General features: G+C 39.1%; 1 protein-coding gene and 1 long non-coding RNA gene across 3 annotated transcripts in view; one reads left to right on the top strand and one right to left on the bottom strand.

Moving 5' to 3' along the window:
• METAP1 (methionyl aminopeptidase 1) overlaps nucleotides 1-6,082 on the top strand; it is a 58,166-nt gene extending 52,084 nt beyond the window's left edge. Inside the window, exons 10-12 of one of the 2 annotated variants that reach the window (XM_029942854.1) lie at nucleotides 155-220; nucleotides 4,384-4,571; nucleotides 4,660-6,082. In XM_029942854.1, coding sequence (XP_029798714.1) covers nucleotides 155-220; nucleotides 4,384-4,547 — 230 coding nt within the window. In that variant the 3' untranslated portion in view covers nucleotides 4,548-4,571; nucleotides 4,660-6,082. Of the gene's footprint in view, nucleotides 1-154; nucleotides 221-4,383 lie in introns of both variants that reach the window. The other variant, XM_029942848.1, reaches the window with a different exon arrangement.
• On the bottom strand, nucleotides 245-1,164 carry LOC115294826. Its single transcript, XR_003910165.1, has 2 exons — nucleotides 578-1,164; nucleotides 245-491 (listed from the first exon to the last, which is right to left on the bottom strand). It is a non-coding gene; the product is annotated as an uncharacterized LOC115294826 (long non-coding RNA).
• Nucleotides 6,083-12,052: the final 5,970 nt, after the last annotated feature.

Genomic DNA, 12,052 nt, shown 5'->3' with positions numbered 1-12,052 from the left:
TGATCCCCTTTGAGAAAGGGGAATTGGGAAAGGAGAGAGGAATTTAAGAATCACTGAGAGGAATGTACATTGTATACTCTGACCAGGGAGCTGTTCAACAGTATGCCGCTGGTGTTTTGCTCTGTTTTGAGAATTTTTTTTTCTTTAATTTCAGAAAATAAAGCAGTTGGAGTGATGAAGGCTGGCCATGTATTTACAATTGAGCCAATGATTTGTGAAGGTGAGAAAAAAGGATGCTATAGAGTTCTTTAATTGAATTTTTACTTACTTTTGGTCATTCATGATCAGATTAGTAGTCTGCTCTGTTTATTTTCTTTTTGGTTCATTTCCACTCCACGCCCCGTCTCCAGCTCAGTCCAGTGTCATGTAGAGAACTGAAACCTGTGTGTGTCGCCAGGACAGCGGTACTTTCTGTCTGGTAACTCTGGTGTCAGTAGATGCTGAAGTGCTTGAATCCTGGTACTTTTCCATAAAAGATTCTGTCAGGGTGCCTTGTAATAATAGGAGCCTCCATTAAGCCTGTGTAGGGTGCTTGATGAGGGTCCAGGGGGAGGGGAAACGAGGTAGAGCCACTCACTTCGAAGTGGACATAGGTATATGATGTGCTTCTCCACAACTTACGAGGTGGGTGCTGTCCCCATCATACAGAAGAGCAAACGACCTTGAAGCGGGTGAGTAACTGGTCTAAAGTCACCTAGCTGGTGACATGGCAGTCGACTTAATCAGACTCACAAGCAGTTCTGCCTGCTCCGGGTCTGCGCTCAGTCGTCAGGTGGTGTGGTGCAGCTCCTGTGGACAAAGCACAGCACAGACACGCTTAGTGCTGGTCTTGGGTCCTCGCTCTCTCTCTTCCCCGTGGAAGGCTTGTAGCAGTGATGAAGACCCCGTGTCCTGACTGGAGCTTGCCCCTGAGCTGGTCGATGTTCTCCTCCCCGTTCTTCTCAGCCCGACCTCCGTTGGGATTAGGGGGCGCAGCGAGGCGATAGTGGGGCCGGTGTGCCCTGGCCTGCATTAAAGGGCACCTCCTCTCTGGGTCCTTCAGTCTTTTTTATAACCTGACCTTGCGAGTGACATCCCATTACTTCTGTCAGATTGCCTTCCTTAGAAGTGAGTCACCAAATTCAGCCCATAGGCTGCCTTCTTATAACCTGATCCTTTGTTGCCTTTCCTGTAAAGTGGAAATTACAGTCTTTACCATGCCAGCTCCCCAGGGCAGCGGTTAAGAATCCAGATGACTTACATTAGCACAGAATACCTTGTGTCCTTTAAAGATGTACACGTGTAAGGCATTGCTTTTGTTGTCATGGAATAAAAATAAAGTTCTGATCATGTGGAATCAATCCGAGGGCAGGGAGTATATTAGCAGAGAAAGGCAAGACACCGGGAGGAATGTGTCATTTTGGTCACGTACCTGTTTTCATCACCTGTTTGGTGAGACATAGTGTGGTATTTCCAAGCATAAACAAATAACTTTTCATAGGGTTTCATAGAGCCTATTCAGATAACCATCGCATTATAACAAATATACTTCAGTGTATTCAGGTAGGCTAAATCCTAGCCCTGGAGTCGAGAGTTTCAAATCCAAAAAGGAATTTGAATTTTCTCAGAATAGGCTCCAGATATGTTTGACTTGACATTGGTAAAGAACCTTTTATAAGCAGTTTGCAGTAAAGTTAGAGAAGTATTATATCTTTAATCCAGTTGTGAAAAGGTTATTAATTACATCAAAAAAAAAATAGCCAGTTACTCGTCTTTAGATGTTTGACAAAAGCATGGGTTAACTTTCCTTGAGCTACGTCATATTTTCTTTTTAGGCTGGGATTTAATATTGCAAAAGTAGGTTACTTCACTGCAGGGTTTATATGTTTCTAGGATTTGTGTGAGTCAGTGAGACCTAATCTTTGGTAAAGATTACTCAAAATGAAGGATGTATTGATTTTTTTGACATCTAATTTGGAGACAAGAAAGTCTTTATAAACATATTTCTGTAGTAGTTTCCAGAATTGTATAACTTTCTCATTTTACCTCTGCGTCTCCTCCTCTCTTCCTCTAGTGTGGTTTCTTTCAATGTCCTAGGGCTTTTTTCCACTGTCCCTGTGTTTCCTTTCTCTTTCAGCCCCTCCCTACCTATTTTGCTTCATAGTAATTTTTTAAAATTCTCTCACTATTTCTTTCTCTTAATCCCTTTTTTTTCTGGTTACCAGGGGTCAACCTGGGTGACTTATTTCATTAAGTGTCTGACTCCTGATTTTAGCTCAGGTCACGGTTTGTGATACCGAGTCCCGTGTTAGGCTCTGTGCTGACAGTGCTGAGAAGCCTGCTTGGGATTCTCTCCCTCTCTCTCTGCCCCTCCCCTGTTTGCATTCTCTCTCTCCCCCTCAAAAATAAACATTAAAAAAATTAAATGCTGTAATAAAAGTGTAGAAAGATGATTCCTTTATAATGTACATTGGCTATAGTTTAGTCAGATGCCAAAGTTATACCAGGAAAGAGCTAAATTTATTAATTCAGTTTTTAACTTATAGTTCTCTAATGAGTGGTATCAGTATGTTTTCTAAAATGAAACCCAGTGCCTCTGTTTTGGAAATACCAGCTTGATACATTATATTGGAGGCATAAAAAATGTAAAATTATAACACACCCAAGGAAATTGAAAATATCATCATTACTTCACTGGACTACAGACCAAAATGAAGTTGGAAAGATTAAAACAGTTGAAGTATATATAGGAGTCTTTTATTATTATTATTATTATTATTATTATTATTATTACTCTTGAAGTATAATTGACATGCATACAGTATTCTATTCCACGTATAGAATAAATACACTGATTGGATAGGACTGTATATTACCCAGGGCTCATCGTGTTAAGTGTAGTCAACAACCTCTCAGTTTTATTAACTATATTTCCTATGCTCTGCTTTTCATATCCATGATGTATTTATTTTATAAGTGGAAGTTTGTACCTCTTAATTCCCTAATTTCATCCTGCCTCCGTATACCTCCCTTCTGGCAATTTAAGAGTCTGTTGGAGGGGTATCTGGGTGGCTCAGTCAGTTAAGCATCCAACTTTGGCTCAGGTCATGATCTCCTGTTTTGTGCTGACAGCTCAGAGCCTGGAGCCTACGTCAGATTCTGTGTCTTTCTCTCTCTCTGCCTCTCCCTTGCTTACGTGCTGTCTCTCTCTAAGATAAATAAATGTTAAAAAAAAAAAAGTTCGAGTCTGATTGTTCATTGGTTTTGTTTTTTAGGTTCTACATGTAAGTGAAATCATAGAGTGTTTGTCTTTTTCTGACCTATTCCACTTAGCATAATACCCTCTAGGTCCATTCGTGTTGTCGCAAATGGCCTGATCTCACCCTTTTTTATGGCTCTGTAATACTCTGTTTGCATACCACGTCTTCTTCATCCATTCATCTATCAGTGCACCCTTGAGTTGCTTGCATGTCTTGGCTATTATGAATAATGCTGCAGTAGACATAGAGGTGCATGTATCTTTTCTAAGTAGTGTTTTTGTTTTCTTTGGGTAAGGACCTAGTAATGGAATTACTGGGTTGTGTGGTAATTCTATTTTTAATTTTTTTCACAGTTGTCTGTATCAGTTTGCATTCCTACCAGGAGTCCACAAGGGTTCCCTTTTCTCTGCTTGCTCACCAACACTTGTTACTGCCTTTTTGATTTTAGCCATTGTGATGTGTGTGAGATGGTAATCTCATTGTGGTTTTGATTTACAGTTCCCTGGTTATTAGTGATGTTGAGTATCTTTTCATGTGTCTGTTAGCCATCTTATGTCTCCTTTGGAAAAATGTCTGTTTGGGTCTTCAACCCATTTTTAATTGAATTCTTTGTTTTTGTTCTTTTTGGTGTTGAGGGATATAGAAATTCTTTATGTATTTTGGCTATTAACCCCTTATTAGATATATCATTTGCAAATATCTTTTCCCATTCAGTAGGTTGTCTTTCTGTTTTGTGGATGGTGTCTTTTGCTGTGCAAAAGCTTTTTATTTTGATGTAGTCCCAATAGTTTATTTTTTGTTTTCCTTGCCTCAGGAGACAGACTCATAAATATATTGGTGAAGCTGATATCCAAGAGATTACTGCCTGTTTTCTTTAAGGAGTTCCTTGGAATTCCAAGTCTTTAATTTTGAGTTTATTTTCATATAGTGTGTATTTTGCTTACGATGTGAGCAAGTGGTCTAGTTTCATTCTTTTGAATGTAGCTGCCCACCATTTATAAATAGGGGTCTTAATAGTGAATTTTCTAATTGGCTTCTGTAATATCCAAGGATATAGGAGTACATGCAGATACACTTACCTAGAGAGTTTGATTAGAGAACTGAGCAATAGAATTAAGAAACTGTTTCTGTTTGTTTGTTTAAGGTGGATGGCAGGATGAAACCTGGCCAGATGGTTGGACTGCAGTGACGAGAGACGGAAAGCGGTCTGCTCAGTTTGAGCACACCCTGCTGGTCACGGACACTGGCTGTGAAATCCTGACCCGGCGACTCGAGAGCACGCGGCCTCACTTCATGTCCCAGTTTTAATCTCCACCGAGATGGCACATCTCAGTAAATAGCTTCTGGCTGTACTATGCATTTTATTGAGAGTACAGAATGGAAGAGGAGATTTTTATTACTTGTTTTGTTTTGACTATAGATAAGGAAGGACTACAGCATTGGATGTGTGTCCTCAAGAACTTGGCTTGGGTCCGAAAAAAGCTGAGAAGAATAAAAGAAACATTCTCAACTCTTTTCAGTGTTCCCCTCTCCCTCCAGAAATCTCGGCCCCCCTGTTTTCTCACTTGGCCTTTGAGCACTTTTTACGTAAACCTGCTTCTAGTTGCTTTTATCACTGCCACAACTGGGCCAGCAAGAACCAGCTGCTCTCCAGGTGAATGTGGAAGATGAGAATCCTTGAAACTTTAGCAACATATGTTGTTCCAGATTTTTTTTATTATATATGTATGGAAATATATATGTATACATTTTAAATTCCATGTGTGTGATTCCTGAACACTATATGACCCGGATTTGTGTTGATTTTGCCCTGACAGGGCTATATGCTGTCATAAATGGACCCATTGTTTGCAGTGATTTATTTCCCAGTTGGGAGCTTGGCCTCCCTCCTCTCCCATGCTAATTATTTACCCTTGTAATTGTGTGTAAGGAAGCACTCGGTCAGTGAGACTTCCTCTCCAATGTGGGCTCTGTAGTGAATGGTTGGGGCAAAAATCACTTTGGAAAAGGTTGTCACGTTTTAAAAACATCTAGTTTCTGGCAAAAATAGCCACGCATCTTATGGTAGCTGGCTGTTGCAGAGCATGAGGATCTTTTGATACATTGCTCTTTCAGACCTCTTTTTGGTCAAAATGGGAGGGGAAAATGTTCCCTTTCTTCCCCTTTATTTTATTTCAAGGGCAAACCTTGGAGATATTCAGAGAAGGGTGAACGGTTGCACTGTGGAGGTTGATGGGAAGAGACAGTTCTGAAATCTCTTTGGCAGTGAGCAGAGTAAGTCAGGTGGGCTGTTAGCTTCTGACATTCAGTAAACCTGGTAGTGATGAGAAAGGAACTTCTTTGAAGATTGGACTGTCTGTCCCCTTGCAGTAGAGATGCAGCTGTCCATGGTGTGTGTTGAAAACACACTTTACCTTGACAATAGTTGGGAACCTCATTAGAAATGACCTCAGCTGTCCAATATCTCTGTTCCTTTCAGTAGTTCAGTCCAAATGGAAGTGTATCCAGTGAACACATATCAGATCAAAGTCGTTGTCATTGGAGTGTACTTGATTACTGGGTATCTGGTAACTTTCTTGTAAGATAATTTGATACCACTGACATGTTACATGAGAACATCTTTCCCTGAGTGCCTCAGACCTTTATTGCTTTAAAAGAATTATGATAATGTTTTCCTTACTTTTATTATTTTAATGACTTAGTGAAGTGACTGAATCTGGTATAGACTTTTGGGGGTATGTGTGTGAAATTTTTTTATCAAACTGTAATATTTGTGAATGGAATGCCTTGCAATATGAATGTTAATATAATGTGTAAAGGGAGATTAAAAGTTTGAATGATTATCCCCCCGTGTGGTTATTCACATTGCTGCGTTTGTTTGGGGTTTCAGAGGGAAGTGGTGGGAGTGGCTGATTTCATAATCTAAAGTAAACTCATGACCACTTGAGTAGAAAGAGTTTTTTGAGTTTAATGACGACATAAAAATTCTAGTACTGTGTTTAGTTCACCAGAGCCTATCGGCAGCATTTGAAATGCAACCATAGTTTTGAGAGCTTTTAAGATAGAATACTGAATATTTGGGGGATCATTACATGTACTGATGGTAGAATTAACACTGGGGGTTCTTTGAGGTCTATCTATTATTAGAAAAAATACCTTGATGGGATAAATTTTTTTTGTAAAAAGGTTAACACGTTGGTGATGGCTTTTTTTAGTTTGGGAGATTTCAAAATCATATGGGCGCTAGTCTAATTGTATATATCTAATTTAAAATGTTAGACTTCAAGTTTCATTATTCTACCAACTTTTCAAAATAAGCATATTTTTATTTTTTTGTGTCAACTTTTAAATTTTTTTTAATGTTTATTTTTGAGAGACAGAGCTAGAGCAGAGAGAGAGAGAGAGAGAGAGAGAGAGAGAGAGAATCTGAAGCAGGCTGCAGGGATCATGACCTGAGTCGAAGTCGGATGCTTGACAGACTAAGCCACCCAGGCGCCCCTTGTGTTAGCCTTTAAAGTAATACATGTAGTTTTTCTCGCCAGTCCTCCAGCCCTCTTGGAGTTATAATTTAGAAGAAGGGAAATGTTTGCCTTTTCATTTTATGTCTTTTGCTGATGTAATGGATTAAGGTACATTAGAACCCATTCACTGACACTTTTATACCATTTGCCATAGGTCGAAATTGAGGTTGGGGAATTTGTTTGTCATCTACCCTTGATTCTTTTGTCCTATTGTTTTCTTTGTGTTTGGTTAATTGCAGGCGTGGTGCTTCACTTTTTCTAGGGCTTCCAAAATGCACTCTCATGGTATTTGGACACTCCTTTTTCCTAAAAAAATTGTTTTTTACTTCCAGCTTCTTATTTTGAAAGTTTCCAGATTTACAGAAACATTGGAAGTATAGTCCAAGGAAATAATCATAACCTTTATCTGTATTCAGCGATTGTTCCTTTGCCACGTCTCTCTCTTAGGCACCTTCCTTTTAAAACAAATGGCATCATTCTTCACCCATTATTATTGCGGCATGGCTTTTAAAACATAAGGACATGTAATGTGTATAGTACATATTCTAATGTGAATCTCAAATTTTCCAAAATGTTCTTTAAAGCTTTTCTTTTTCCTAAACCCAGGATTCAGGCCCAGGGCATTTGGTTGTCCTGTATCTGTAGTCTTCTTTACTCTAGAACAATCCTACCTTTTTTTAGTGTTTTATGAAATTGACACTTAAGAAAGCAGGCCAGGTAGCTTATAGAATTCTGTACTTCTCTGGTTGTTTTCTCATGAGAAGTTTCAGGATAAATATTTTGGCAGAAGACTCCACTGATGGTATGTGGTATGTCTCATTCATGGTGTCACATCACATCAGGAGAGTGTTATGGACACATCATTGCCAGTATGTTTGATCTCTTGCTTTGTCAGATCTTTCCATTTTAAGAATATCTTTTTTCCTACTTAAGCACATAATCTGAGAGGAGATACTTGAAGACCATTTGGATATCCTCTTCACTCAATGGTATTAACATCCACTGATAATCCTTGCCAGAATCCATTATTTTACTACATTGGTAGCTGCTAATTGAGACTTTTTAAATCTAGCATTTCATCTATATTTTACTTACCCTCCTTTACCCACAGTTGTTGACTGCCAATGTGAACTCATCAATTCTTAAAAATTCTATTTAATGACTGTAATTGTTCCAGATTTGGCCCGCAGTAGCACCTTTAAGCTTATTCATGCATCATTTTGACCTGTCAGTCTTTGAGTGCTTTCTTGCTTTTTGCTGTAGCAAGATGTAGGTTTTATCATACAGCTTACCTGTCACTGGGACAGGTTGTTCTCCAATGAGCCCGAGTTCCTTTTCATGGGGAACAGTATTTGGAAATCAGGATCTGGTGCTACTGGGTGTCCTTGTTCCCAGGCACTTTCAGGGAACAGAGCCAGGAAATGTACTTTTTATAAACCATGAATTCATTCTGATACTTTAAAATCTAACACTAATCTTCCTCATCTTTTCCTGTTTCATATTTATATCTGCTTTATCCCATGGTGAGAACTTTGGTTCTGAACAGCATTAATATTTGTTTGCTGGATTCTGTAAGACACATAAAATTTAGAATTACTGTATGAAAATCACTATCATCAGTGAACTTAAGTGCAAAATTTGTGATTCTTATTCTTGGAACATGTCTCAGTAAGGGAGTACAGGTTATTACTGGTTTGTTGTTACTTGAAGTAGTTTTCTGACTGTATCCTAAATTTCATAAACCGTGAGCTACTTTTTGACAATACAGTGCATGTTGGGTGCAAAAAGTACAGTAGGAGGAGTGAGGAGAATAGTGGTCTGGGAGTTAGAAATATTGGAAAGGTTTGAGATCAAGTGATAGGATTCTGTCTACATTTGGTGTTTGACCTCTTCCAAACTCTGTAGCTAAACAAGGAGCAAATGAGACACTTTGTAATGTAGACGCGTGGCCCATTTTCCAATAGAGAAAAAAACACCTGGGCATTCATGTCTTAGCAACAAATTGTTTCACAATGTAGGCTACATAATGCTAATACCCTAAAAGTTATTAATGTGTTGTTTCATTTTAAAAATGAACTTCCAAGGAAAGGTTAGCACAGGCTCCACTCATGGGAATCCCCTGGCTCTCCCACGTTTGAACTCTGAGGAGTGTTTGCCACCTTTGGAGATAGGATTCTCCTTTACCTCTTCTTCCTTTTGGTACTAAGTGTGAAAAAGAAAAATAGTGCTTTGTGTTTGGTTATTTTGAGAAAAAGAAAGCAGGAATAAGGTGGCCTTGGCTGCCTCTCATCTTCATTTTGGGGACTGTGGATGAGCAAAAACAGAGCTGTTGGTCTCTGGCAATTCTATGGTTCTATTTCAAAATGTGTCAACATTGGGATCTTAGTAAAATGTGCCAAAAAGTCCAATGGAGCAGTGAAGAAGGCTTCCTGGGAAGTTATCAGTAATAGATTTGTTACAGCTCAAAGTCTTGTAGGAATTACTTTTTACTGATGTCTGTAAAGTTCTTACCATTGTAAAGCTTTTAGTAGAGGAATTGCTTACATCTCCTGGGTGCTTAGCTCTTTTTAATGTTTACTTCAGCCTCCTCATCCCATTCCCAAGAACAAACATGCTGTTACTTACTTTCCAAAACTTGTAGGTACATTTGTATTTTCGTGTCATGAGAAGAGCGTAGGACCAACAGTCTGGACCCCAGGGCTCTTGATTCCTCCATTTTTTATTTGGTTGCAAGACTAGGACAAATCCCTATTATTTCTCTGTGGAGAGACCGCCTACTTGTGGAATGATACCATTAGCAACTACTTTATATATAATGTAACTATATGGCCAATTTACTCTATTTCAGTAGTTGGGTCAGGCGTCAACAGAAAATTCAGGCTGGAATTTTACAACTTTATCAGTCGATCTGATTCTGAGGACACAAAACAGCCAAGGACACTTTCAGTCTTAAGAGGTATGTTAGAGAAAGAGCAATAGATACTTCAAAGCACATTTTCACTGTTTATGTTGCTTAATATATCCTGGATTAATATATCCAGCTTCAGTCCATTTCTAAACTGGAGGTAGTTGAATGTTAGATTAGCGCTCCTTCTTGAAAGGGGCATGTACAACTTTATCTCCTCACAAGGCGTTCTGATATGTCCACTTTGATAAAGTCAGTCTGCCTTTTAAAGTCCACCCCACCTGCCTGTGCCTGTTAAGTCCCAACAAACAACTTTGTATGATGGAAGACTTTGTCCCTGTTCACTTTGTAGTTGTTTCTTTAAAGACACGATTCCCTTAGTTCCATACATTTATTATTTAAATATCTCTTTAAATAGAATAAAATGTTCTCCAAATGTGTTCATGGTATACTTTTTTCTAAAGGATATTTGCTGACAAAGAATCCAGTCTTGCATGTTTATTGAAACAATATTGGTTCAATCTACAGTTGGTTTTTTCCCCCTGGTCACAAAGTGTCTCTAGGCCCAAGAACTGTCAGTTACTTTAGGACTTTGATCACCAGCCTAATTGGCAGATTGGTAGCCAATTGTGTTCTGAAGCAGACAATGTTTTGAAGCATTTTGTGGATGGAAAACATTCCCTCTTTTCCAAATTGAGAATTACAATGTATAAGTTTGCATTCAAATGGGATAAAGGGAAAGAAATAGCATTATGTTACTTTTTGGAGTGTTTTTTGTTTGGCATACACACATGAACTGGTTCGTGTGACAGAGTTTGGGATATAATGTGGGTTTTCCCTGCTCCATTTCCCAGACCTCATCCTTCCCTGTGTTCCTACTTAATATGCGAGTTCTCTGCATGTAATAAAGAACTTGTTCCAAGTCACACATGTCTGTATATGGACCATCTTACTCCAGGGATCACCAGTCGGGTTAAACAGAATAGCACAATATGCAAGCAAGATCTGAAAAGTGCTAACTAGGTACAGGAAAAATTTTCAGTAAAAATTAAGTTGCTTAAAATTGGTTCCTGATACTGTAAAATTTTAGGTACTTAAGTTAAAAATACCTTTTACCAGCTTTCATGAAATATGTAGTGGGTTAGCCATTTGTGTTACAATTATGTATCTGTCCAAGAAAGCAGTTTAAAGAAAAAAATTCCCAACAATACTTTCAAAGTGGTAGACTTCTCATTTTGGACAATCAGGATAGACTTGCTGATGTGCACATAGTGAGTGGCTTTTAGGCCTGTTTTATCTATACTTTCTTCCAAAAACTATATATACTGTTTTTTCCAAAAACAAAAACAGCATCATGTGTAACATCCTAAATGCCACCCAAGAGGATGAATTAAAAGGATCTTGAAAAGGCCTAACAGTCCTATGATCCAAGAATCTTTATAGTAAGGATCTTATAAACTTACTCCCACATTGGCCAGCTACAAGAATTGGAGTTATGTTATTTTGATATTTAATTATTTAAAAAAAATGTAGCAATCACTTTTTAAAGTTTATTTTTATTTTTTATTTTGAGACAGACACAGCGTGAGTCGTGGAGGGGCAGAGAGAGAATCCCAAGCAGGCTCCATGCTGCTAGCACAGTCTGATGCGAGGCTTGAACTCACAAAGCTATGAGGTATGATGACCTGAGTCAAAACTAAGAGTCGGATGCTTGACTCTGCCATCCAGGTGCCCCCGTTATTTTGATATGTTAAAATGGACTTACTTTTTCATGTTAGGTGAGCATAAAAATGTTTGCCATCTCATTCGTGTATATACCTCATGTATGAGAAGAAAACTATTGGTGGAAAAAACTTCTTAGAGATCAGCTCTCCCGCATTATCACACTACTTGTCTATTTTCTTAGTGTAACTGCTCAAGGTGATAGATAGTGGTCCTGGAAGCTAAACTGAGCCAGATTAAAAGCCGATTTCCTACAGCTTTGGTAGAAGCTAGTTTTAATTTTTTCTTCCAGTTTTCCCACAACAGTAATTTTGGGGCCATGTGGACCCCTCGTGCATCTGCAGCCCCTGCGGTAAAATGAGAGAGAAGCTAGGTTGCAGTGCGTGGCTCTACAAACGCACCAGCGACCCAAACGGAGAGGCCCTGGCCATGACCGCTACCTTTCCTTCACGTCAACTAGACAGTACTGTCCCAGAAACGCCACCATTTACAGGAGCAATTAAGCCACGTCAATCAAAAATATTGTCTTTAACGGCTATGCTTGAGAGAGTGCGAGTGAGAAAGCAGAAAACGAGGGAGACACAGAACCGGAAGCAGGCTCCAGGCTCTGAGCTAGCTGTCAGCACAGAGCCCGACGCGGGGCTCGAACCCACGAACCATGAGAT

The sequence above is a fragment of the Suricata suricatta genome, chromosome 1, assembly GCF_006229205.1.
Source record: "Suricata suricatta isolate VVHF042 chromosome 1, meerkat_22Aug2017_6uvM2_HiC, whole genome shotgun sequence".
Taxonomy (NCBI): Eukaryota; Metazoa; Chordata; class Mammalia; order Carnivora; family Herpestidae; genus Suricata; species Suricata suricatta.
The sequence above is the reverse complement of the archived record's forward strand: the minus strand, read 5'-3'. Positions and strand labels throughout refer to the sequence as shown.